The 27507-nt window shown below is 39.5% G+C and overlaps 1 protein-coding gene and 1 non-coding gene across 2 annotated transcripts in view; both read left to right on the top strand.

The window, feature by feature from the left end:
* LOC141506287 (uncharacterized) overlaps positions 1–23157 on the top strand; it is a 31529-nt gene extending 8372 nt beyond the window's left edge. Inside the window, exons 2-6 of the mRNA XM_074212928.1 lie at positions 13905–14016; positions 19735–20321; positions 21986–22049; positions 22533–22594; positions 22855–23157. Coding sequence (XP_074069029.1) covers positions 13905–14016; positions 19735–20321; positions 21986–22049; positions 22533–22594; positions 22855–22981 — 952 coding nt within the window. The 3' untranslated portion in view covers positions 22982–23157. The remainder of the gene's footprint in view (positions 1–13904; positions 14017–19734; positions 20322–21985; positions 22050–22532; positions 22595–22854) is intronic.
* Positions 22183–22384, top strand: LOC141510661 (small nucleolar RNA SNORA74). The gene has a single exon (XR_012475092.1). It is a non-coding gene; the product is annotated as a small nucleolar RNA SNORA74 (small nucleolar RNA).
* Positions 23158–27507: the final 4350 nt, after the last annotated feature.

Genomic DNA, 27507 nt, shown 5'->3' with positions numbered 1-27507 from the left:
ATGAATAAATGAATAAATCATGAACTACCTAAATATTTTGACAATAAAAGAGCCTAGATATCACATTTCAAAAAATTTTTAAAGAAAACCATCAGATTTCTTAAAATCAGAGGGCAAAGTAGAAATAGAAAGAATTCATGGAGCAGCTAGGTGGTACAGTGATTAAAGCATTGGCCCTGGAGTCAGGCGTACCTGGGTTCAAATCCGGTCTCAGACACTTAATAATTACCTAGCTGTGTGGCTTTGGGCAAGTCACTTAACTCCATTTGCCTTGCAAAAAACATAAAAAAAAAAAGAATTCACTATGCATCAATGTCCCAATCCTCCCACATCCTCTCCAACATTGATCATCTTCCCTTTTTAATGTATTGCTGGTGGAGTTGTGAAGGGATCCAACCTTTTCTGGAGAACAATATGGAACTATGCCCAAAGAGCAATAAAACTGTTCATACCCTTTGACCCAGAAATTCCAATTCTAGTATGATATCCAGAAGAAATTGTAAAAATGGGAAAATTCCTACATGTTCCAAAATATTGATAGCAACTCTTTTGTAATGGCAAAGAACTGGAAATTGAGGGAATGTCAATCAGCTGGGTAAAGTTAAACAAGTTATGGTGCATGAATACTATGGAACATTATTGTTCTATATGAAACCATAAACGGTCGGACTCTAGAGAAGCATGGAATGACTTACAGGATCTTATGCTGCATGAAGGAAGTACAGCCAAGAGAACAATGTACTCATCAACAACATTATGAGATGAACAACCTTGATGGAAGTAACTCCCCTGCACAGTCCAGAGAACTAGGACAGCGGTATTAGACTGGTAATGGTCTATATTATTCACAACCAGAGGAAGAAAAGCAAAACAAGACAAAACACACAGGAAAAAAAATGCTACCGAATCTGATGAATACTTTATAAAAATTATCTCTTATGTATCTCTTTCCCTTAATCCTAATTCCTCATGCCAAAAATTACTAATTTGTAAATATGTTTAACAAAATATATAAGGTAAAATGCTAACCTGACTACTACTGAGGGGAAGGAAGGGGAAGAGAAATTTTGTAACTTGGAAATATGATGTACAAATGGATGAAAATAAAAAATAAATTAAAAAATAAAGTACTATGGGTATGAAAAACTAAAAAGAAAAATAAAACAAAATGAAAAAGAAATCACTAGTTAAGGAGTTATTTTCCAGTCTCGTCTCCCTCATTGATATATTTATTCCCTTACTTCCAATAATTCTTAATGGATATCATTGCATATTGTCCCTGGGTACAATTAGGTAAACATTGATAAACACACATAATGTCTTTCATTTAGCCAAGTCTCCTCATGGTCCAACTTGAACATTCTCTAATCACTGAGCCCTCCCTCCTCAGCTCTATCTGAACTGTAAGAAGGCAACAAAAGGATGACTTTGGAAAAGAAGCCAGAAAACAATTTTGAGAGTGAGTTGAGGAGAACTTAAGGGCAAGATCTAAGAAGACTAACAGAAATAAGAAGAGACAGAGATGGCCAACAGAGCACTGGCAATGTAGAAAACTTAGCCCAAACAAGCAACTTTAAAATAGCTGCTGGATGTGGTCCTTTTAAAATTACTTTCTATATTTGATACTAAGTGACAAGTGAAATCTCCTCTGTAATTTCCCAAGCGTTCAGTTTAATGAATTTCCGGCAAATGGTTCCTCTGTCAGTGGACCAATTTGAACACTACAGGCACGGGGAGGTTGGTTATCAAGTCCTGGATGTGGACATCAGCAAATGAGTTGGGTCTAGAAATCAAATGAGCAGGGAAAAGACAGCTGCTTAATGAGACTTGTTCCTCAGCCCTCAAGAGGAGGGAGAAATATGGGTAATTAAGGCAGTAGGAAAGTAGATCATCCTCTCTCTGATGTCACAATTGCTTTTCATGTCTAGGTGTCAAAGAGGCTATGCATGAGGGATAGAGAAGGAAAGAAAACCAAAGGAAGGAGAGAGGGACCTGGAATCAGAGATATGCCCAAATAGGTCACTTTACAATTTTGCTTGAATAAGCTTTAAAAATGGACAAAACTGGGGCAGCTAGGTGGCACAGTGGATAAAGCACCAGCCCTGGAGTCAGGAGTACCTGAGTTCAAATCCAGCCTCAGACACTTAATAATTACCTAGCTGTGTGGCCTTGGGCAAGCCACTTAACCCCATTTCCTTGCAAAAACCTAAAAAAAGAAAAAATGGATAAAACTAATGGCAATTAGTTGTTGACACAGTAGATAGAGCACGGCCCTGAAATCAGAAGACCTGAGTTCAAATACAGCCTTAGACATTTGACACTTACTTGCTGTGTGACCCTAAGAAAGTCACTTAACCCCTGCTACCTCGCCCACCCTACCCCATCCAAACTAGGTAAGACTGCAGATATTCCTAAACTTATAAATTGTTAGATCTGATACAAACTGACTATCTTTATAAATGAGGGAATTGTGACCTGATAGTTATTTAGGCAGATGATACAGTGCTGTGAGTAGAACCCTAGATAGCTTTTAAACCCTAGTACGAGGGCTCTTTCCAGTGTAGACATGCTTGTGAAGCCTAGAAGAGCATTATTATTTATTTATTCATGCTCCCTACCAAATTATTTGCCTATCTACATCATAGGACTATTGGGAGCCAAGTACTTTGTAAACATTTAAATACTATATAAATGTGAGCTATTATTCCAAGCATTAGAATGGGTAAGGAGAAATTGTATTCAATTCAGTGAACGTTTTATTAAGTGTCTATTTCTATCTAAGGCACTATATTCAGGGCAAGGGTGGTAACATTCACAATTCCATTAAGGCCATGTTACCAGAGTTCCAAATATGGTATCAGTGGAGATGTTCACAGCAAATGTAAGGTGTGATATTGCCTATGTAAAATATGTATAAACAGCTGGGATGTCTAAATAGACAGGCTTATCAAGGGGAGGGCACTGATATCTCTGGAATATTACCTATTCCTATCCAAAGGAGACTGAGATTCCTGCTTTGAGAGGAATTCAAGTTGATCCACAAGACAAGCTACTTTATTTTTCCTCCACTAAAAAGAGGCACAGAATAGAATTAGATCTATCTGCCTTCCCTAATTATTGCTGATCTAGGAACATGATTGGTTCAGAACAAAAATCTGCTAGGTTCTCTGGTTATTACTTCTTTACCAGGGAAGAGGAGCCCTTATCTTATACTCCCAAGTGACTAAACCCCTCATTTGACCCCTTCTCTTAAACACTGTATATAATAAGCAAAAGATCAGCACAAATATTGAATATCAAGGAAACTCATTTTATCCAAGCAGTTTGCAACCAGAAATCAGATTAGAGAGGAGGAAGATGGAGCTAAATCAAGAGAAAGAAGATCCTGATATCTGTCATTCAAGGGGACATTCTCCAGAATTTCTCAAGAGGCAAGCTGAAAATCAAGGACATGTTTAGGAGCTGGCTTCCCATACATATATTCTCTTTCCTGGAGTCAATGAGAAATCTGGAACCTCAATATGAGTCTCTCCCTAAAAAGAATGAATGTGTTCAAGCTTTGCTCTTCACACAGTCACAAAGTATCACAACGGCAATCTCAAAATTAAGAAAGTCTCATACAAAATATTCCAGACTTGATTATCTAAATTACAACTTGAAACTGTTGTTGAGTTGCTGAGACTCTTTCTAAAGGGGGCCCTCTTAGCTCAGGATCCATGTATGCAATTCAAGGTTTAGCCCCAGGAGATTTTAGACTCTGAAGAGAAGGTTGAGACATTTTTTTTCTCAAACTTTGACTTTTTACACTCTAACCCTGAAACCCCATAGAAAGTAAATTAAAGGGGTGGCTAGGTGGCTCAGTGGATAAAGCACCAGCCCTGGAGTCAAATGTGGTCTCAGATACTTAATAATTACCTAGCTATGTGGCCTTGGGCAAGCCACTTAACTCCATTTGCCTTGCAAAAACCTTAAAAAAAAAAAAAGAAAGTTAAAGAAAACCTATGTAATAGCACACGTCTAAAGTCTCCAAATCAAAAAGTAGAAAATATTCAACACAATCAGAAAGAGGGCAGCTGTTTAGTTTTTCAGCACAAAAGAAACATTCCCCTAGAAGGACTTATAAATTTTACCTTTCTCACCTTGTCTCTGCACTGTCCAAACAATTCCTTTCAGGTCCATGTCTTTTGTCAAGCTAGCTAGATATCAGATTCATTCTCCTGCCAGTGGTCATCTTCTCCAAGAAATTCTATAGTGATTGCTCAGGATTCCTCAGCACAATCTGAGGACCCAAGAGCTCCCATCATCTGGAACCTACAAGACTGTTTTTCAAGACTGGAAAGTTTCACCTAAGGATTGCTGTTCAGTCAGTCATCCAATTTCAGGAGAAAAAAAAAAACACAAAGCAGATGAGGTGGCTAGGGCTTTGAAATCCAGTCTCAACTTCATCAATGCTAGCATATGTGTTGGTTACATGAGAGCTATTTTGTCATATCAGTTGATCTGAGGGAAAGTGAACTGTCCCTCCCTCATCCCTTCACAAAGAAGTTAAAGGAATTCTGACATATTGGAGAGCACTAGAGGAAGAAGACTCGCTATTCAAGGTTCCCAAAGTAGGTCCCTCCTCCTGACTCAATTGTAAATCCTCTAGAGATAGATACTCCTTGCAAAAACAAACAAACAAAAAAAAAAAAGCATCAAGGGAGTAAGGGAGCAAAAGGCAACAATTTCAACATTCAAAAATCCTTCTGTCCTTCAGTGAATTGCTGACCACAGAAAGGAGAAAAGATCATCATATGCTCCATAGGATAGTCCCTGTAGGTCCTTTCCCAAAGATGTTTAATGATGTGTACTCAAATCCAACACCCAGTACATGCATAGAATTTTATAAATTACTCATTTAATTTAATCCTCTTATTATTGATGTTTTGTTTTTGCATCACATTTTTTTTAGTTTTTTTTTGCAAGGCAGTGCGGTTAAGTGGCTTGCCCAAGTCCACACAGCTAGGTAATTATTAAGAGTCTGAGGTTGGATTTGAACCCAGGTACTCCTGACTCCAAGGCAGGTGCTCTATCTACTGCATCACCTAGCCGCCCCCTTCATCACATTCTTTTCCAAATATTTGCCTCTACCCTCTCTTGTACAGTTTGCGAAGATTAAAATGTAGTAAAAATGAAAAATGTAAAAGAAAAAATAGTTCATCAGTAGTAAACCAAATTTGACAGCATATGGAATATTACATATCCATCATCTCAACATTATAACTGGCATCATAATAACTCTTACCTTCCCAAGGTTGTTGTAAAGATCAAATGAGAAAATATTTGTAAAGAGATTAGCACAGCACCTGGCTTACAGTAAGGGATTAATAAATTTTATTTCCCTTCTCATTGTCTTCAATGAAAGGAGATAGTTTTATAGTCTTTCAGTTCTTTTCTTTCCATACCAAATTTTGTCATTTTAATCATGCAGCATAATCTTGGTACATAGCAAAGACTTACTACATGCTTTTCATTCATTTAAATTTTGTTTCAATTGCTTTGGTCTTTGTTTATATTATTATCCTGTTTATGTTTACTTTGCTCTGTATTAGTTCATATAAACCTTTTTATATTTCTCTGAATTCTTCATATTTGTTGCTTTTATGGTTCAATAATATCTACTAGCTTCATATCATATCACAAATCATTTAGTCATTCCCCAGTAGCTATGCATCTACTTTGTTTTCAATTCTTTGCTGCCAAAAAAAAGAGATGATTATTTTGGTGTATAGAAAGTTATGCATTACTAAAGCCATGGAAGCAGATAAGATCACCAAAGCAAAGAGGAAAAGACCAAGGAGAGAACCTTGAGAAATATCCATGTTTAAAAGAATTCTAAACTTAACAAAACACATTCATACACAAATGAGTATTTTCATATATGTTGTAGAACAAAAGGTCAGAATTATATATGAAACCTTTCATTTGTTTATGTATATATATATGCATATCTGTTATGTATATATGTGTAAGTGTATGTTTATACTTATAAACATATATGTATGTATAAAAATTATTCCCTTTATAATTCTATAAATACATATTTTATATATTTAAAAACATGCTAAGAAGGAATCCAGAGGGCCCCTTCCCACATCAGTCTGTCAAAAAGGTTCATGACACAAAAAAGATTAAGAATTCCTGATGCAGGGGTGGCACAGTGGATAGAGTACTTAGCCCTGGAGTCAAGAGTACCTGAGTTCAAATTTGGCCTCAGACACTTAATAATTACCTAGCTGTGTGACCTTTGGTCAAGCCACTTAACCCCATTTGCCTTGCAAAAAAAAAAAAACCTAAAAAAAGGGATTCCTGATGTAAAGATTGCTTTTAATAAAAATACAATAATTACAACATTTAACTTCAAATCCATTTTCCTTGTCTAAAATTCTTTCTGGTCTCCCTTTCCTAATAACTTCCCTAATCCTCTAAATTGTGAGTAATGGGTGAACTCAATAAAGTATCTCAATGTTATTAAATAGACTTGAACTTAAGAATTAATAAAAGGGAAGGATTCAGAGAAACCAAGGAAGAATTATATGATCTGATGCAGAGTAAAGTAAGCAGAACCAGAATATAACAATATAAGAACAACATTCTAAAGACAACTTTTACAGATTTAAGAACTTTGATCAATGCAATGACCTACCACTACTCCAAAGAATTGATGATAAAGGAACACTATCCAACTCCTTACAAAGAGGTGATGGACTGACTCAAAGTATAGAATGAGATATATATTTTTTAGACATGGGAATTTGTTTTGCCTGATTATACAAAAATTGTTACAATAATTTTGTTTTTTTTCCCAAAGGGGTGGGTGGGAAAATAGAAAGCAATGCCTTTAACTTCAAAAAAAAATATGCATTGTTAATAAAAACAAATTCTCATACTGGCCAAGTCCAAAAATATGATTATCTCTTTTTCAGGATGTTTTTTCATCAATCTTCTAGAAGAATCCTGAATGATCATTATTGGATGGTCAGAATTCTCAAATCTTTTCTTTATATTTCTATTGTTATTATATAAATTGTTCTCCCAGTTCTAATCACTTCACTCAGCATCAGATCATACAAATTTTCCCAGGTTTCTTTGAAGCTGCCCCTTTTCTTGTGACAAAATTATATTCCATTATATTCATGTACCATAATTTACAAGAAATCTGGAAAGGCAGAGTGAGAACAAGTTTGTGGAGGGCTTTAAATGCCAGCCCAAAGATGTTGTATTTTATTCTAGAGGAAAAAGAGACACATGGAAGATTTTGAGTAGGGGAGTGATAGCATCATGACTCTTATAGGAACATTAATTTGGCAGCTCTGGGGAGAATGGATTGGGAAGGGGAAGGACTGAAGGCAGGAAAATCAATTAAGAAATTATCACCAGGAGAGGAGAGGTTATTGAGAAGCTATAGACAAGTTAACACACTTATATCCCATTGCTTGACAGAGAGAGCTATTAGGGAGTATCACTGTTTTAATTTATTTATTTTTCTTTGTTGCACGGAATAGTTCAATTTTAAGATTGTTGCACCCCAAAAAGCAAGTCAGAGACCAGAGAAATTTAGAAGTGGAATTTTATTTACCCAGGGGTTATTAGGAGCTGAGCCCAAAACTAACAAACCCAAGAATAGAATGAGCAAGGTTTTTATAGTATTTTAATGGGCAGGGGTATAGTGAGCAAGCAGGGTACAGAAGCAGAAATAGCAGTTAGATATATTTTCTTGTCAGACTGCTGCACACATGTGACATAGGAGGCCAATAAAAGACAGAAAGGGATCAGGGTCTAACATGTTTTTTAGGACAGTCATGTACCAGAGAGAGTGTCAGGGGTCTGCCTGTGGCACAGGAGAGTCACACACCAGGGAGACTTTGGTCGGGTGGTATTTACTATCTCATAGCTCCAGTTGCACCTGAGGAGGGGGGGGGAACGCAGTTTTAGGAGGGAGCAGGAATATTACAGAAACAGCAAAGGATTAGGTTAACAAGAACATTAGGTGAGTCCCAGATAAAATTTATGGTATATCTCATGACTCTCTGGGTCAACTGTTTTAGCCCTGTCAGGATGTTCCCAGACTTAGGGATGTTAGTCAAACTGAGAAGTTTCTTGGGGCCCAGAAGTGTCAAGGACCCCCTTTACATAGGGGTTACACAAGTATTAATATTGTACTTCAAGATGAAATGTGTGTGGGAGGTATTGTATCCAGAAAAGACAATGATATAAAAACAAAAAATGAATAGAGGGCCAGATTTAGAATTGACTCAACTTTCTGAGTTCAAATCTGGCCTCAAATACTTATTATGTAATACTTATTGTTTAACCCTGTTTGCTTCAGCTTCCTCATATGTAAAATGATCTGAAGAGGGAAATGGCAAACCAATATCTCTGCCAAGAAAGCCCTGAATGGGGTCATGAAGAGTAACACAAAACTGACAAAACAACTGTACAATAACAAAGCTTTTTTTTTTAAGTTGGAAGAAGGAGTGGTTCACAATATTAAAGGCTGCAGAAAAGTAAAGAAAGTAAGGATAGAAAAAGGGAATTTGGAAAAAAATGATCAAACTATTAGACCAACATAATACATTGAGAGAGGAACAAGTATTTATTGGGCAAAATTTCTGTGCTATGTGCTAGGACTACAAACCTAAGCCCAAAGAAAGTTAGTCCCTGACCTCAAAGTAGTCTGATCAAGACATCACATAAAAAGGATAAGTGGGGGAATTGGGGGGGATCCCCAGGTAGAAAGTACTATGGAGAGTCAGAGAATGAACTACATTAGGTGTGAGCATGACAAGTGTGTGCATACTTCTTCAAGTGAATAAGAATTTCAAAAATCAACTCTACTTTTTTTTTTTGGTCACATCCCTAGATATTAACTGGGTAAATCTGTGGCCTACTTTCCTTGGTTCATGGCTGCTTTCCAATTGTCTGGGTTTCCACTTATTCTCTGTTCCCTTTCTTCTCACCGCTTTCCTAGTTGGATAAGTCTTCAGGCATTGATTATCTCAGATTTTATGAAGGGTTCCTCCTTTCTCTCCTTACTCCTGAAGGCATTAGGATAAAAAGGTGTGAAATTCCCAAGAGAAGGTTATTTCTTTGATAAGATAATTCCTTGTCTCATTGTGCCAGTAATAACATAATGATAATTACTGAGTCAAGACTGGAGTCCCAGACTTTTAAAGGAGCATGGAAACTGAAGAGTGGCAATGGGATACCAGAAGTTTTGGCACTGATAATTGTGGAGAGGCTCTAAGGAACTATCTTTCCTCCTAGAGGAAGTGCCATATGATCTCTCCAGGGAACCTCTTATACTGGGAAAGTATGACCTCAGAGATGGCAGTGGACAAAAATAGCAGCCAAATAGCAAGGTGCTTCAAGACCAAGCTAGGGGCTGCAAGAATGTGAACTGAGGAGCTTCAATGGCAGAGTGTTGAGGGAATTCCAGGACTAAGCCTCCTGAGTGGTAAGGAATAGAGCCACGATGCAAAGGAACAAATCTAGGTCTTATCCTTCACTGGTACAGTGAGACATGTGAGTTGTTGAGTTCTAGGGGTATATTTTCTATTGTCCCCAAGTATATTCTTCTAACCAGGGGTCCAATACAAAGTAATACTATAAGTATGAAGGACTGCAGAGGTTGCTGGATAGTGGGACTTAGTGAAGTAATAACTTGCTTAACTGTTTAAAACCCCAAGTTCTTTCTGTTTGTAGTAGATTTTGTTCATTTATGTACTGACTAAATCTGGACAACTTATAGGTCCCTGGAGAAGGTAAAGGTTTATTAGAGAGGGAAGGGAAGGTACCTTGATTACTTATGGAGTAAAGTATAAATATTTAGCATTTTATTGGTTGGCAAAGTCTTTTCTATTTTATCTACAGTTTATCTGATTACTTACACAGGAACTAAGAATCCTTTACATTTTTTGTTGTGTTGATCTAGATGGAAAGCCAAATTCTGATGTTTCTACAGCAAACCATGAATAAGGGTTAGCTCTAAAGAGAACCATTGAGCAAGCCCCCCAAGATTGAACTCAGTCCATAGAAACAAAGATTTTATTTCTGGGCCATAATTTATATATACATAAAACAATTCATCCTATTCCCCCTACAACTTCTCTAGGCAGTTTTGCACTCTCAACTGTATCTTAGTTGGAAGGGAAAGAAAGCAAAACATATCTGATGCCAAAGCAATTTCTCCCTAAACAGAACACTGCAGGACAATTACTCACCCAATCTGCCCTGTTTTATAGCTCTCATAACCCTTCTTTATGAACACATGGTGCCAGCCAGATACAAGCATCAATTACAGCAGCAAGCCCCTCAGCCCCATCCCTATTTATCTTCAAAACAGAGCATACACCTACCAACCCAGCATTGATCATGTGGCTGTTTTAATTACTGTATTTATGCAAGCAATTTTCCAACTGGAGCATGTGGCCAGCTCCACAAAAATGGGAAACAATCTATGTTTGCTTCTTCCTCATGGGGACTCCCTCTAGCCCCCCAACTCCTTTGGTTTTTCTCTATGATGAGTTCAAATTGTTTGAAGGAAAGTAGAAGACCCAGGAGAAAGTGGGAAGTTTCTTTTTTTTCCATTTTGAAATTACTAAAACATTTGATCATAAAATATGCTGACAGATGCCATGGGTAGCACCTGATATCTGAGAAATGGTTGGTGAATAGATAAGTTGAGTTAGCCTCATGGGAGGAGAGGTGGAGTGGTGTCCAGGTCTTAGAAAATTATAGAAATGGACTTAATGTTCATACCAGGCTCTTTCTCTGACTCTCAGTTAACCTATCTATCCAGTCAATACATCAGTTCATACTTTTTCTGTTTTGCTATGAAGATCCAGATGCTGGTCAATTTTTTGTATTCCTAGAGCAAACAACAGATGGAGGGGATAAGCCAAAAAGAGGACTACCAAGTTAAATCATGACCAGTCTATAAAACAGATCTTTATTTCTGGGTCATGTTTTAAAGACACAAAACATTTATTCACTACCCCCCCAAAAAAATTATCAGGACAATTCTGTACTCTGACTTACATCTTAATGGAAAAGAAAAAAAAGTAAGAAATATCAGACGCCAATGAAATTTCTACCTTAAAAAGGATAATTACAAGTAAAGCAGAGGAGTAAGGAGGGATAGGAATAGGATAGGAATAGATTAAGAAGGATAATAAAGAAAATAAGGAGTAAAATAAACAATAAGCAATTTTAGCTTAGAAAGTGAATGGAATGGAAATGGAAACAGATAGCAGATAAAAAAATTTGAATTCAACAATTTGGGGCTTACAAGAAATACTATAAAATGAGAGATACACAGAAACATAAAAAAAATGTCAGTTGTAAAATTTGTTATGTAAAGAAAAGTAGGGGTAGTAATCACAATCTTAGACAAAGCTAAACCTAAAATAAATTTAAACAAAAATGAAAAATAGGAAAACTATATGTCAGTCATATTAATATTTTGATAAATAACTAGGCAATATAAAGTTGATTGCTGTGGTGCAGGAAATGATGAGTTGTTGAATTTAAAAAAACCCATGCTATCCACACTTAGAAAAACAGAGGACAAGTAGAAATAAGCATAGTCCAGTCCTACATACATGCCTATGAATGTATGCATGTATATAGGTATATTATTATAGAAATATATGCATGTATACATGTATATATATGTGTGTATATGAATATATGTACACATATATAACAATTTACATATATATCCACACAATTTCTGCGGAGGGGGGAATAAAGTAAAAAATACACAGTAGAGAACAAAAGAAAACTTACAAGGAATGCAAAAAAATGGATTGCATAGTATTTATTATACAGGCTTTTTTGAAATAGAAATTTATTGTTTTATGTTATCTTCTCTTAATGTTCTGCTGTGTACATAATTTTTTTCTTATTTTGTATATAAGTTTAAAATAAAATTTAAAAATATAAAAGAAAAAAAGGATAATTATCCACCCAAGGTCAGTAACTATTGTGCTTGTGGGCAATGAGTAGATAATTGTCATTCAGAGAATAAAAGGCAATAAGTATTCATTAAGTACCTATTATATGTTGCAGTTGTGTTAGTCATTGGAATTACAAAGACAAATATAAGGTAGCTCTTGCCATGAAGGAGCCTATATGCTACTGAAGTAATACAGAATGTTCACAAATAAGCAAATATAAGATAGTTATTTTCAGTTATATCTGACTCTTCATGATTCCATTTGTGATTTTTTTGGGCAAAGATTTTGAGGCTAACAGGATTAAGTAACTTGCCTAGATTTACATAGAAGTTGGATTTGAACTCATGAAGATGAGTCTTCATGATTCCAAAGTCAGTGCTCTATTCACTGAGCTACCAATTGCCCTTCAGGAGAACTATACAAGATATATAATTCAAGGTGATTGGGAGTAGGGAGAAAAAGATAATTGGTGGTATAAGGAAAAGATTATGCATGAGGTGGCACTTGAACACAAAACTCTGACTGGATTAAACAATTTGGTATTGGTTAAAAAAACAGAAGTCAATTAGTGAAACAAATTAAGTATTACAACACATAGAAGCAAAAGAATTTAGTAACCCAGTATTTGATAAATCCCCAATCTCAACTACTAGGGTAAGAACTCACAACTGCTAACTGGTAGAAATTGGATTTAGACCAGGTTTTTATAATTCCTTAATAAGTTCCAAATAGGATATAAACTAGACTTGTTTTTTCATCAATTTAAGGAAATAGCAGATAGGAAATTTCCTCTACCAACATAGAAAGGCACTTTCTTTGCAATTTATTGGTTAGAGAATTTTCTGTAATTTCTCACTGGGATTACAATTTGCCCAGGGTCACATGACCAGTGGTTTGCAGGTGCAGGACTTAAAGCTGGGTCTTTATCCACTGTGCCATGCTGTCTCTGAATTGATAAATGACCTAGATATAAAAGGTCCCAAAAATCAGAGCAGCAGAGATCCCTTTCACAACTGAGGATAGGGGAAAGTATAGAGGAGATCACAGGAGATAAAAATAAGAAGCTTATATGCAAACAAAATCAGTTCAGATAAAATCAGAAGGAAAAAAAGTTAACTAAGTTTTAAAAAAATCTTTGTGACATTTTTCTGATAAAGGTTTGAAACCAAGGTAACTTTTTGGATATTGTTCCAAATAATTTTCCACAATGGTCAGACTAGTTCTGAACAATTCAGCCAATAGCATGCTACAATGCCTGCTTCCCAAAGCTCCTCCAAAAATTATCATTTTCCATTTTTATCATTTTTACCAAAATTTGTAGAAACTAGAGTTGTTGGAATTTGGATTTCTTATGTAATTAATGATCTGGAGCAAGTCATAAGAACAATTTATATAAATGCTGCTGATTATTAACGATTTAGATATTGAAGACAGAAGATTTAAAGCCACTGAAAAAGTGAAGGAATTCACAGCTCTCTGGGATGTTAAAACTGCTCGGGATTCATTATGGCAAAATATTGTTACAAAGTAAATTGGCCAAAATTAGTAAGAAAAGCAGCAAGCCCCCTGGGGACAGGCCAGGTAAGGTAAAGTCAGAGAGAGAGAGAGAGAGAGAGAGAGAGAGAGAGAGAGAGAGAGAGAGAGAGAGAATAAAAGGGCAGGCAGCCATGGGACTCAGTTTAACTGGTCCACATGGCAAGGCCCATAGGGCTCCACATGGATTAAGGAAGAGTATGAGAAAGCCCCATCCTTCTGGATGGGAGCCCAGAAGAAGCAAAAGAAGTTCAAAGGGGTCTCTTCCTTCTATGGTAGGTTGAACAGAGGATGATTCTTGGGGAGTGGTCTTAGACCTTGGGCTAGGCATCCTCCAATGGCAAGCTACACACCGGTCTTTCCTGTCTCCAGGTGCTCAACCCCCAAGTTCAACATGTCATTTTCTGTCTCACCAACATCTAAACCAAGATTAAGTGAAGAGGAAAATAGGGACAAGATAGGAAGGATGCCATCAACAGTCAAGGTCAGTTTACATTTCAGGGGCAAACAGCCTTCCACAATTAACAAGATTTTAACATCATTAAAGCTAAATTCATAATTCTCTACATCACAGAGACTACCCATTGCAAAATAAAATAACCTTGATAGGCTTAAGAATTAAGATCAATGAAATGAGCAATCTTAACTTCAAAAGACTGTTGATGGGGGTGGCTAGGTGGTGCAGTGGATAAATCACCTGCCCTGGAGTCAGGAGTACCTGAGTTCAAATCTAGCCTCAGTCACTTAATAATTACCTAGCTGTGTGGCCTTGGGCAAGCCACTTAACCCCATTGCTTGCAAAAAAAGCAAAAAACAAACAAAAGACTGTTGATGGAAATTCACTCCATCTCTTGACAGAGAGATGATGGACTAGAGAGACATACAATTTTAGAGAGGGCCAATATATTGATTTGTTTTCATTTCCTTAATTGGTAGGTCTCCTTTTCTTTTTTATGGTTCAGACAGTTTATTCATTTGGTCTTGAGAGACCAAAGTTATTAAGAAGTACTTTACTATCTAATAATATGAAGAGGATTAAATTATCTTTCCAAATCCATGGGGAATGTGAATTCCATAAGAGGGGATCTTTCAGCTGATTTAACAGAATTCCCACTGACCTTGAGGAAGATATCTTTCTGATCTAACAATATCATTGTCATAGTGAATGGAATAGAGGAAGAGAATACAGAGTTTTATCTGAATCAAGAACTAGGAATTGTAGACCTTTTAACCTTACTCTGAATAAAGTTGTTTTTCTTGCTTTTTGTTACCTTCAAGGTTTGGTCTACATCTTCATCCTGAACCTGAATCACTAACTTTGGTCTGAACTGGATCCAATCTGGATTTAATTGTCTGTTTTTGTATTCCCTTAGCACAGTACTTTGTTTAGAACATGGTGCAGTATGGACAGACCACTGAATGTGTAGTTAGAGATTTAAATCCTGCTTTATCACCTTACCCCATTGGTTCTCAGCTTCCTCATAAGTAAAGTGAGACAATTAAATCTCAGACTCCCTCAAGTTATAAATCTAGAGTTATCTAATTTAATAATTATTTAATTCATCTTAGACTGGGTATACTACAGGCATCTCAAACTCATCACATCAATAGCAGAATTCAGTCTCTCTTCTCCCAATCCCAAGCTCCTTCAAGTCTCCCCATTACTGTCAAGGGCACAACAGTCACATGAGACTGCAGGTTCACAATTTCAGAGTCATTCTGGACCACTCAGTCTCATTCATCCTATGAACCAAGCTTTTTGTTTCTAACTCAAGTCCTCATCATCTATTATCGAAACTATTTCAGTTGGTTTCTCCAGTACGCTCCTCCATTTGACTACCTTCAATTATTTTTTATTTTTTTTTTGCAAAGCAATGGGGTTAAGTGACTTGCCCAAGGTCACACAGCTAGGTAATTATTAAGTGGCTGAGGTCAAATTTGAACTCAGGTCCTCCTGACTCCAGGGCTGGTGCTCTATCTTCTGTGCCACTTAGCTGCCCCATCCATTTTGACATAGATCATTCTGTCCCACCCCAACCCCCCAATAAATAAATTTCAGTGACTCCATATCACACTTGATATTAAATATAAGGACTTTCTTTGACATAGAAAGCTCTTCAAATAAAATCAAATGAGATAACATAAAATATTCTTGTTCCCTTTCCTCTTCTACGTCTTCACAAACCTGTTCCCTGCCTACCTATCTAGCTAGTCCTCTCACACCTTACTCACAAGCACAAATTCTACAACTCTGACTTATTTGCCATTTCTCAATCAGTCAACAATCTTATTTTTCACTGTGTGTCCCAGGATTACAAAGAAAGGCAAAAACATAGACCCTAATCTTAAGGAATTTACATTCTAATGGGGGACAAAACATATAAATAACTTTATAAACCAGTTATAAATAGAAGGTAATCTTACAGAGAAGGTGTTAGCCCAGGGATGAGAGGGTGATGGTTGTTGTTCAATCATGTCCAATTCTGCATGATCCTATTTGAGATTTTCTTGGCAAAGATACTGGAGTAGTTTGCCATTTCCTTCTCCAGCTCATTTTATAGTTGAGGAAAATGAGAGAAATATGGTTAAATGACTTGCCAAGGGTGACACAACTAGTGAGATGAAGAGGAGTCTGACCCCACATCTAATACTCTATCCACTAAGCTACCTAGATCCCCAATATAATAACAGCTATAGTGCCTAAACACTTAACAAATATTATCTCATCTGATCTTTACAATAACCCTTGCTGTTATTATTTAGTCATTTTTCAGTCATATCCTACTCTATATGTCCCCTTTGTCTTAGAAAAGACACTGCAGTGCTTTGCCATTTTCTTCTCCAGTCCATTTTAAAGATGAGGAAAGTAAAGCAAATACTGGTAAATGACTTGCCCAGGGTGACACAGCTAGTAAGTATCTGGAACAAAATTTGAACTCAGAAAGAAGAGTCTGACTCCTCTGAGAGAGTAGAGGGGAATGGAAAAAGGTTCTTTGCAAAATGTGAGATTTGAGCTGAATTTTGCAGGCAGTTTAGGAAGCAAAGGTGAGTAAAGAGAGCATTCCATGCATGGAAGACAATCAGGAAAAAGGTATTTGGGAAATGGAATATCCCATCAAGGATCAACAAGCAGGCCAGGGGTTGGATTTTAGAGTATGTGGAAGGGAATTAAAAGTATAGGAAATAGCCATGTGGCTTTGGGCAAGCCACTTAACCCCACTGCCTTGAAAAATCTAAAAAACAAAAAAAAAAGTATAAGAAGAATGAAAACGTAGGAGGGAATCAAGTTTTAAAGTCCTTTAAGTGCCAAAAATATTTTTTTTATTTGACCCAGGAGTAATAGGGTACTACTAGTGCTTATTGAGCAGTTTGAAGAGAGGGTGGTCTGTGCTTTAGGAAACTCACTTTGGCTGCTGTGAGGATGGATTAGAGTAAGAGATAGAAGATAGAGAGACCAACAGGAAAACTACTGTGATGGACTAGGGGTAAAGTGAGGGGGTATGCACCAAAATGGTGACTAGGAAGACACAAATAGGAAAGAGAAGATTGAGATTCATAAAGTAAGTTGAGAGCCAACACCAATGGGCAGCTGGATGGCACTGCAGCTCCAGGGCACTGGCCCTGGAGTCACAAAGGTCTGAGTTCAAATACAACCTCAGACATAAAAAATAAAACAAAAGAAATAAACAAAAAAAGCACACACACACACACAAAATAAGCAACACCAAGTATGCCACCAAGCTTATAAGCCTGAGTGACTGGACAAATGATAGTGCTCTAGATAGTAATAGGGAAGTTTGGAAGAAGGTAGGATTTATCTATCTATTGGGAATGAATGGCTAAACATGAATGTAATTGGATGTTACTGAGTCATAATAATTAAATGAACAATTTCAAAGGAAAAAAGGAAAACTTTTAAGAACTGATGCAGAATAAAGTGAGCAGAACATTTTATATAGTGATAATATTATAGAGAGAAACCTTTAAAATTTAAAGTTTTTAAGCAGAGAAAAAAATGTTTAAAGACTTTAGAGTTCCAAACCAGGAGGGATGGGAATTTAGAGAAGCATGGAAGGAGTTGCATGAACTGATGCTGAGTGAGATGAGCGCAGAACTAGAACATTGTACCACTGCAACAGCAACAAGGGATTGATGGTAAGTCAGAGAAAATGAATGGAGTAAGGAGATAGATTTTCTTATTTGAGGAACATTAAAGAAATCAATATCAGGTCCTTGGATCTAGAGTATATGGAAGGAGTATGGGGAAATCAGGGAATGAAAATATTGGAAAGGTATGTGGGGGAGGGGTATGAGACCAAGGATTTTTGTTTGATACTGTAGGTGATAAGGAGCCACTGGAATTTATGGGGGGGGGGGGGGACTTGAGAAAAACACAGTCAGACCTGAATTTAGGGAAAATCACTCTGACACTGAGTTGTTTGGTTGAAGCTAAAATGGATTAGAGTGGGGAGAGACCAGCAAGCAGACAATTGCTGGAGTGAAGGAGTGAAATAGTTAGGGCTTGTCTGATGTTTGTCCTTTGTTCTCAAAGATAACCCATGACATCAGGGAGGGGATGCCATGACAAGCATGGGAAATGGCTTAGAGTGCTAAATCACCGGCCACACTTTCTCCTCCAGAGCCATCTGGATCCAGTGGCCAGATACGGATTAGGACAACTGGAGATGGCCCTGGATGCCAGGCAAGCAGGGTTAAATGACTTGCCCAAGCTAGTAAGTATTGTGTCTGAGGCTAGATTTGAACTCCTGTCCTCCTGATTGCAGTGCTCTATCCACTGCCACCTATCTGCTTCAGGATAAATAGGAAATTATTAAAAGAGGAAAGGCTTTGGAATTAAAATTTATTGGGAGAAGGTGTCCTATAGAACAGAGGAGAATCCTCTGGCCTATAGACCATATTAGTCAGGCATTGCCAAGGCAACTGAGGGGGGGGGGGGTTGGGAGCACTTGAAATACAAAAAATCTTGTAGCTTTTTAGGGGTGAATTAATTAAATATTTGACCAAATATAGCCCATCTATAATGTTATAGATACCCAAATGGCCCTTGGTAAAAAAAAGATTCCCCACCCCTGCTGTAGAAGGTGGGATATTAGTTGGGATTTTTAAAAAACCAGAAAGATCAGTACTTTGAGGAGGAAAGAGAGAATATCAGATTGGGGCGGGGGACAGCTAGAGAAAATTATTGGAGCTGAGATGGAGTGTCTTGTTTGAGGAATAGACAGGAATCCAGTGTCACTAGATTGAAAGATGTGATTGAGGAGTAAAGGGAAGGCAACTAGGATGGGGCTTGGTTATGAAGGGGTTTGAATGCCAGATGGAGCATTTTATATCTGCTCCTAAAGGCAAAACAAAGTCGCTGGATTTCATTGAGTATTAAGGAGAAGCAGGGGCAGCAAACTGGTGTAGTGCCTGGAGCACCAGCCCCGAGTCAGGAGGACCTGAGTTCAAATGACCTTGCTGTGTGGCCTTGGGCAAGCCACTTAAGCCCACTGCCTGGCAAAAAAACAAAAAAATGAAAATAAAGACGTATTTTTCCCCATCCAACTTCAAGGACAGCCTCAAGTCTATCTCCATCCAGACTTGCCTCCTGTGACAAAAGCGGCTTTGAAGGCCTTTATAAATGGGATTATGATTTAGGGAAGAAAGCGGGCCCCCGGGGGGCGGCGGCAGGAGGGCCCCTGGGGGCTGGGACCAGCCGGGAACAAGGGAACGAGCTAGGGGCTGGGAGACCCCCGGGAAACCTCCGGGGCCGGGTACGTTCATCCCCGCCGGGGGGCTCGGCCCGAAGGAAGGAGGGGGAAGGGAGAGAGAGTCGGAAATGGCGAGGCCTGGGTCCGCGGCGGGGGTCCCCGGCCGGAGCGGCGGGGGTCCCGGCGGAGAGGGGGTGCGCACGGGCGCCGGGGCGCTCAGCAGGAGCCCTGGCCCCCTGGCAGCCCTGGCCCCCTGGCAGTCCTGGCTCGCGGCTTCTCCGCAACTTCCCCGCGCCAGGAAGCTGCCCGAATCCTGAAAGCTGAAGTGACTTGGCCAGGGTCGGGCAGCCGGGGCGCGGCGAGCCTGACTCCGGGCTTCCTGGCCTCGGCGCCCCCGCCCCAATGACCTGCTGCAAGGGGCAAGGCTGAAGGGTAATTTGAGATTTCTTTTAATAAACACAAACCTTTGGCTTTTTTTTTTTTCTCCCCAGTGTCTTTTTCTAGTGTGGGGTGTGGGGAACCTGCCTTCCTCCCTCCTATGCAGAAACACGCATTCACCGGGACGCATGCGCAGGCACGGCTCTACCGGAGCCGCATCCAGCAATCCTGGCTTCCTCACCCGCTTCGAGGCCCCGCCCCTCTGCGGACCCGGGATTGGCCCCGCCCCTCTGCGGACCCGGGATTGGCCCCGCCCTCTGCAGACCCGGGCTCGGCCCCGCCCCTCTGCAGACCCGGGCTCGGCCCCGCCCTCTGCAGAGCCCAGCTCGGCCCCGCCCCTCTGCTGGGGTGACTCGGCCCCGCCCCCCTCGCAGAGCCTGGCTCGGCCCCGCCCCTCTGCGGAGGACTGCGCAGGCCCCGCCTCTGCAGATCGCTACTCGGGCCCCGCCCCCCCGCAGAGTCCTGGCTGCTCAGGCTCGGCCCCGCCCTCTGCAGACCCCTCCGCAGGGTCCTCCCCCTGCCGGCTCCGCCCCTTTGCAGTCGGCGCTGGGGCGGCGCTCCCCAGCCCTCACTGCGGTCTTTCTTTCCTGTGGCCTCGGCCGGTGAGGTCATGTCTTTTCGAGCTCCGCTCCACGTGGGGGTAAGTGATGGCTCCCTTACGGGGAGCCAAGAAGCCTGCCTACATGAAAGGGAGGAAGGACTGAGGAGCAGAGAGAAGGGTGCAGCGGGGAAGTAGGGGTTCCTTTCCTGCATGGCTCGGGCTCTACGCAGACCTGGGGGGTGGGCGGCTCCGCAGTCTCAGGGCTTTGTCCCTTTGCCCCCAATTCCCCGCCTTTTACAAAATACGGAGCAGCGTTTCTTATCAAGCGCCCAAGACCGTGGCTGAAAACACCCCCCGATTCTAGGGTCCTGCTCACCCCCCAGTCTTGCGGTAAGGCCAGCCCTGTGTTAGGCCACGTGTGGAGTCCTTTTATCCGCTGCTCGAGCTTTCCCATCCCCCTACCCTGTTCCCATTTTCCACTTGCCTAATGCATTTTTGGAATGTATTGATAGTTGTGTGCCATCTCCACTGAAAGCCCAAAGGACCTTGAGGGCGCGAATGTTGTCTTTTGTTTTCTCCAGCCGCTATAACCAATGCCCCTCCTTAGTGAGTATTTAATAAATTCTGATTTTTAACCTTTTTTTTTTTTTAGGATCTTAGGTTCCTGATAATTAATCAAATCCTCAGCAGTTTTGTCCAGGCACTCCCTCCTCCCTTTTCTATGCAAATAAGCTAGTTTAAAATGAAACCTAGTTAATAAGATGAATTTAAGTGAGAGGAGGGGGTGAATGTTAATTCTCATCAATCCAGATAACCATGGAGTGTGAGCATCAGGGCATAACAAATCCTAGTCTTACCCACTGGCTGTGTGACCTTGAACAAGTCGATCTCAGGGCCACATTTTTAGAATTTAAGACAGTTGCAGTAGCCTTTGATTAAATGTAATTTGCTCTCCTGGGGATCTTCCTTCCCCTCAAAAAAATAAAACCTAAAGGTGGACTTGTGAGTTGAGAAAAGGTGTAGGTAACCAAATTAATACTGCTTTCATAAGAGTCCACCCATCATTTCTTCTTTGTGTAGGATTCTGAATCCTTCCTTATTTTTCACAGGGTAGAGACCCTGAATAATAAATAGCTTTTGTGTGTTTCCCCTTAGGAAGAACACCTCTGGACTAATTCTCATCTGGAATGTATTTCATTCCAGAAGAAACCCTTGATAAGTGATCCAGTCTTTTGGGGCAAATGCACCGGGCAGCCTACAACCCCATGAGAGTCTGCCTCCTGAGATTCAAGAGCCACAATTAGTGTATGCTCCTCTTCTGCCCACCACTGTTCCAGCAGTAAGGCAGCTTCCCAGTTGGTCTGTATCTGGGTTAGTGTTACACTGCTGGAAGAGCAGCAGCCCAAGGCTAGATGGTACACTGGAGCTGGTTCATGCCATGCTAATTTGAATAACCTCACCAGTCTGCCATCACATTGCCTTCATTGCTCAATGACGGGACTAGATCTGCAAGGGCATTAATTTTGGAGGGAGCTTCAAGCCAGACTTGTTCCTTGTGATTGAGCAGTAGGATTGTAGGATTTGAAGCTAGAATTTTATTAATAACTGAATCCATCCAGTGGACTTAAGTTCAAACCAATGAGACTGGGCAAAAAAAACTAATTTCAAGCTGCAGTAACCTCAAATAGAAACAAACAGGTGAGAATGGTCAATAAGAGACTTGAGTTCAAATTAATGATTTCCTTTCCTGGCTTCATTCTTAGGGTGATCATATCAGCTGGTGGCCCCCATGAGAATTCTGAGGCCATTCACAACAAGGAATTTCAGGTAAATGTCCCTTCCTATGAGAATGGGGGTATTAGGGTAATTCTGCCATTTGGGAAGGATAGTTTTCTAAAGGACTTCTGGCACAGGTAAGAAGAGTATCCAAGATCAGCTAAAGTGTCTGAGGCTTTCTTTACCCAGTGACTGTCAGCTGTCCAGGCCACACCATGCCTGTGACGGTGTTACATTTCTGGGAGAGAAATGCACTGTCTTCACTAAGGTCTTGTCACATGGCACTGTTTTAGTGCCAAGGCTGACTACCTTTAGATAGTGCTTTGCACCACTGAGAGTGGATTAACTTCCTTTATGAAGTTAGTCCTAGTCTAGGTGCACACATGTATATGTATATTTATTTTTTCCGTTCTTTGGTGTTCCGTGTCCCTCCTAATACTATAAAGGAGTGGTTTGGACTGGGTGGACCTCTGAGGTCCTTTCCTGCTCTAACTCTGATCCTTATGATCCAGTCACCCTCTTCTTTGCTACTAGGACTCAACATCTATATCTGGACTTCAGGTGACTTATGATCTGCCTCCTGGGTGGTTACTAAGGTAGGTATTTTGTATTTCACTTTAGAGCCCTGATGGAAGGTTGTACAAAGGTCACCTTTCAAGTCCCCAATTATACAGAAATAAAAACCTTTATAAAGTGAAAGACAAGATAAACAGAATTGAAAATAAGCACTCCAAATGTTTGCAATCCCTTTTTAGTTTTGTGATAATGGTATTTAGATACAATTAGTTTGCTTTGTTAATTTGATTTTAAGCACACTGCTAAAAGAAGTTTTTCCATCTCTGCTTCACTTCTGCAGTTTACAAGGAGTCCAGTCCCAAGAGGACCTGAAGTCTGGTCCCAGTGGAAGAGTGGTGATGAAAACATGTTGGGGGTCCCAGGGATTTGGAAAGAGTATAAGGTGGAGCTGGTTGAAGATTTACTAATTCAGCATCAAGATCCTGTATACATTCCTGGGGGATTTGGATGGTTTAATTATACAAATTAAAATAATAGGATTTGCTATTTGATAAGTAATCTCCCCATTTGACTTGTTATTTTTAAAGAAATCCCTTTCTGGTATGAGTGACTCATAACAAATTTAAATAAAATATAGAACTCCTTGCTTTGTGGTTTTGGGTTATTTATAATATGGAATAAGGCAATAAAGATATAAAAAAAAGACCCAGTGGTTGCTTTTTTCTGATAGTTAAAGCTGAATTTTTTCATATCATAAAGGTGGGATGAAAAACCCAAAGTAGAAAAGTTTTTGGATCCTTGTACAAAAAAAGATGGCCAAAAAAATCCTGTGCATTTTGTAAAGGAAAACCTCTTAAGAGCAACTAATTAAGGACTTGAAGGGGAGATAATGACTCCTGAGTCTTGTATAATTAGCAACTCCAGTTAGTCACTTGCCAGTATTGTTTAAGAAAGTAAATAAGTGAGTTCACAAACGAAGTAACTCAGAATCTGAAGCTGGTGTAATGTTTCTCCATACCCCTTCCTCTTGATAATTATTTTGAAGTTTTATACCAGCTATGCAGGGTCAGTAATTAAGTTGTATGAGTCAACTTTGCTTGGCCCTCTGCAAGCACTCATTTAAAGAAGCCTTAAAGGGAAAGAATGACAAATAATAAAAGTATTAAGTACTCTGCTAAGCAGTAGGTATTTAAATAGAAAAGCCTACCTCAACTAGAAGGATGAATGTATTGTGGGTGTTGCTTATCTCTTTTTCTCAAATGGTTTGCCAAGCAGTGGCAAAGGAGAGGAGGAACATTGAGTAGGGTGATAATATCCAGAAATCATTGCATCTGTCCTGTCAAGGTTTTCAGGATAATCTATTCAATAGATGCTGTTCAGTAGTAAAAGCTGTACTCAGCATGGAAATAAGTAGGTCCTAGTTTCCTCTTTCAAGATTTCATGTTCCCCAGACAGTCCTAAGGATGAGTTGCGTTTGACTCTTGATTCTCCCTGAAAAGGTCAACTTTTCTGCTTTAAGCAGCAGCCTTTACAAACTACTTTGCCAGTTTTATTGCATATTCCTAGATCCATCTTGACCCCACCTGCCTTCTCTTGTTCAGTTGGAACAATTCTACCTCCTGGTTTCTGCACAGGCTTGACCTCCACCCCACAGCATAGAAACCCACTAATTGCAAAGTACCTTTCCTAATCCTCCCTCCAAGCTATCAGTGTCTCTTCCTGCCCCTCAGTTTGCATAATTTGTGTACTGATTTCTTTGTTATATCCCCAGACAAAAAAAAAGTTCCTTAAGAGAAGGAACTTAGTTTTTGCTTCCTTAGGAGCCCAGTTATACCAAATGGTTTACTAATTGAGAGACTTAGGGGTAACTAGGTGGGACAGTGCACATAGCATGAGATCAGCAAAATATGACTTTAAATTTAGCTTCAGACATTAGCTAGTAAACCTGGGCAGGTCACTTAAACTTCTGTACCTCAGTTTCCTCAACTGCAAAATGGGTACAATAATAGCACCTGATTTAGAAGGTTATTGTGAGGATGAAATGAGATCTTTATAAATGACAACACAGTGACTACCACCTACTAAGCATTTAATAAATATTTCCTTCCTCTCTGGATATTCCCTACAATGATCAAAAGCTACCCACCGGCTGCCCATCCTATGTTACTACTCTTTTAAGTTTGCAAGGAGATACATTCAACAGATAAGGCTTTCCTCTATTTGACGTTGCCAGGGAACAATTTTAGCAAATCATTCTAATTCCATCTTGTCTTTTCATAAACTGTATTAATGTATTCCCCCCCTCCTGTCAATAGATGTCAGAGTTATGTTATATAATATGTATGTTGAAATATTATTAAGTTTTCCTGTCTTAATTTAAAAAAAAAATGTTGCTCACTATATATCTCTCCACAGACTAGCTTTTATAAAGCACTGTGAGGTAGACACTGTGCTGTTCAGAGAATTATAAATACAATCAAAATGATACATAGCCCTACTGCACCAAGAGTTTATATTCTAGGGGTGGCTAGGTGGCGCAGTGGATAGAGCACTGGCCCTAGAGTTAGGAGTACCTGGGTTCAAATCCAGCCTCAGACACTTAATAATTACCTAGCTGTGTGGCCTTGGGCAAGCCACTTAACCCCATTGCCTTGAAAATTAAAAAAAAAGTTTATATTCTAATTCTGAAAGACAAAAGATAAGGAACAAAACTGGGAGGAGAAATGAAGCATAGCTTGGCCAGAGTCCTTCCCCAAAATGAAGTCTACCAGCCCTAAGGAATTTACCAATGGGAAAAGAGGACTGATGAAAGAATATTCTAGGAGAGAAGACCCCAGATCTGAGGAAAGTTCCAGTCCATCTCTCCTTAGCATTTATTTCCTTCTTAAAAGAACCAAAAGAAGCCCTGGCTTAAATGATGTTGAGGAGTTGACTTGGGTCCCCCCCAAGGGACCTGTATCCAAGGATAGGGATAAGATCTTTTATTGTCCATCTCTTCTTTTTCTGTTTCCTTCAGGATGTTAATTCCTTCCCTAGCATTTCCATCTTCCCTTTTGGCTTCTCAGTGAATAGCCCTGCTTCTGGATAGCCACTATATTATCTCTTGGTCTTTTAATCAGTTGTGACTTTGCTTGTGGGATGTTTCCTCGGAGTACAACCTAGGCCTTTGTGGTCTTGGTGAAACTTCTTATCCTAGAAGATAGTTCTTTCAGAAATAGGTCAGGAATACAGCCAAATAAATGGAAAGCTTACAGATATCACCCACATCTCTTTTTGGAAGAGATACTCAAAAGTGAGGGTTCAGTTCAATTGAGCAGTTTAATTCAGTTTAATTGCCAGGTGATCCTAGGCACCAGGAATAGAAAGAAAAATGGAAACAGTCCCTCCCTGCCCTCAGGTAGCTTATACCCTAGTGGGACTGGCTGAGTGGGATAGACCAACATATACACAAGTGAATTTAAAATACAGTGTTCCTCACTAAGTAATTTCAGAGGTCAAGGAAACACTTGGGGTTAGATAATAGCTCTTGTTTGGCACCTGGATTGAGAACATGAAAATGATAATAATTTCAAGAGTGGGAGGCAAAGGAGACTGTTCTAAACAAAAGGGAACAGAATGTTCTGCACAGTGAACAGATCCTTGTTTAACTAGATCCATAGAAAAACCCTCAAGAGGAGTAAGGTGAAATTTGCCTGGAGAGACCAAAGCAGATTGTGAAGCACTTCAAATGTCAAACAGGAGTTTATATTTTGTAATAGATGTAAAAGGGAATCTGAAACTGAGGGAAATGATTATTTCTCTCATTATAATAAGCAATTATTGGATCAGGATTTTTTCAGATATCTATAAGTTGGGGGCAGCTAGGTGGCCCAGTAGATAGAGCACCGCCTGGAGTCTGGAGTACCTGGGTTCAAATGTGACTTCAGACACTTAATAATTACCTAGCTGTGTGGCCTTGGGCAAGCCACTTAACTCCATTTGCCTTGCAAAAACCTAAAGAACAAACAAACAAAAAAAGAAATCTATAGGTTGATCATTCTCTAAAGGACATTGTGGATGGATGAGATTGTCCAAATCCAAGGATACATGCTTTTTATTCTGGGTGGTAGACCCCATCCAACCAGAGAATCATACAAAAAACTTAAGGTGAGATCTGATCCATTGTGTTTCAGTTATTCAGGTCTGAGTAGAGGTAGGCCCTTTTTTATCTATTTTGTCCTTGTAATCTGGATAAGAGATAAGTCTCTTTATCTAAGACTATGTGATCAGTCATGTTGCCCATTCCCTCATTAAAATAAGCCACCTCTCATTAGAATATTCATTCTTCTAATTGTTAACCAGTCAGAATTAATTGCCACTCTTAGGAACACTTACTCTTCCAAGGGCATACAAGCCCTGAGTGGGTTCCATGAGGGCCTCTTTGATATTCAGGAGTGCCATTGACCCCTTTTATTAATTACTACCATGATTAATAAAAATGATCAATTACTCAGAAAGTATGACTCTCAACCTTTTTATAAGTCACATAAAACATGTCTATGAGTGACATGGATACACCTATCTTCAGGAATATGAATCTGGAAAATATGTGGAGTAGGGGGGGCTAGGTGGCACAGTGGATAGAGCACTGGCCCTAGAGTTAGGAGTACCTGGGTTCAAATCCGGTCTCAGACACTTGATAATTACCTAGCTGTGTGGCCTTGGGGAAGCCACTTAACCCCATTTGCCTGGCAAAAACCTTAAAAAAAAAAAAGTCAGTTCAAGCTGTGGGACCCAAGTTATGAGAGGAAAAAAAAATATGTGGAGTATCAAATGAAAAGGAATGAGATTGGATTGAATTAAGGAGACAAATTTGGAGGCTATTTGAATTATTTAGGAGAGCTAGCTGGTCCAGTGAATAGAGCACTGGCCCTGGAGTTAGGAGGAGTTGAGTTCAAATCTATCCTTAGATACTTGACAAGTACTACTGTGCCCCTGGGCAAGTCACTTAACC

The sequence above is a fragment of the Macrotis lagotis genome, chromosome 1, assembly GCF_037893015.1.
Source record: "Macrotis lagotis isolate mMagLag1 chromosome 1, bilby.v1.9.chrom.fasta, whole genome shotgun sequence".
In the NCBI taxonomy this organism is placed as follows: Eukaryota; Metazoa; Chordata; class Mammalia; order Peramelemorphia; family Peramelidae; genus Macrotis; species Macrotis lagotis.
The sequence above is the reverse complement of the archived record's forward strand: the minus strand, read 5'-3'. Positions and strand labels throughout refer to the sequence as shown.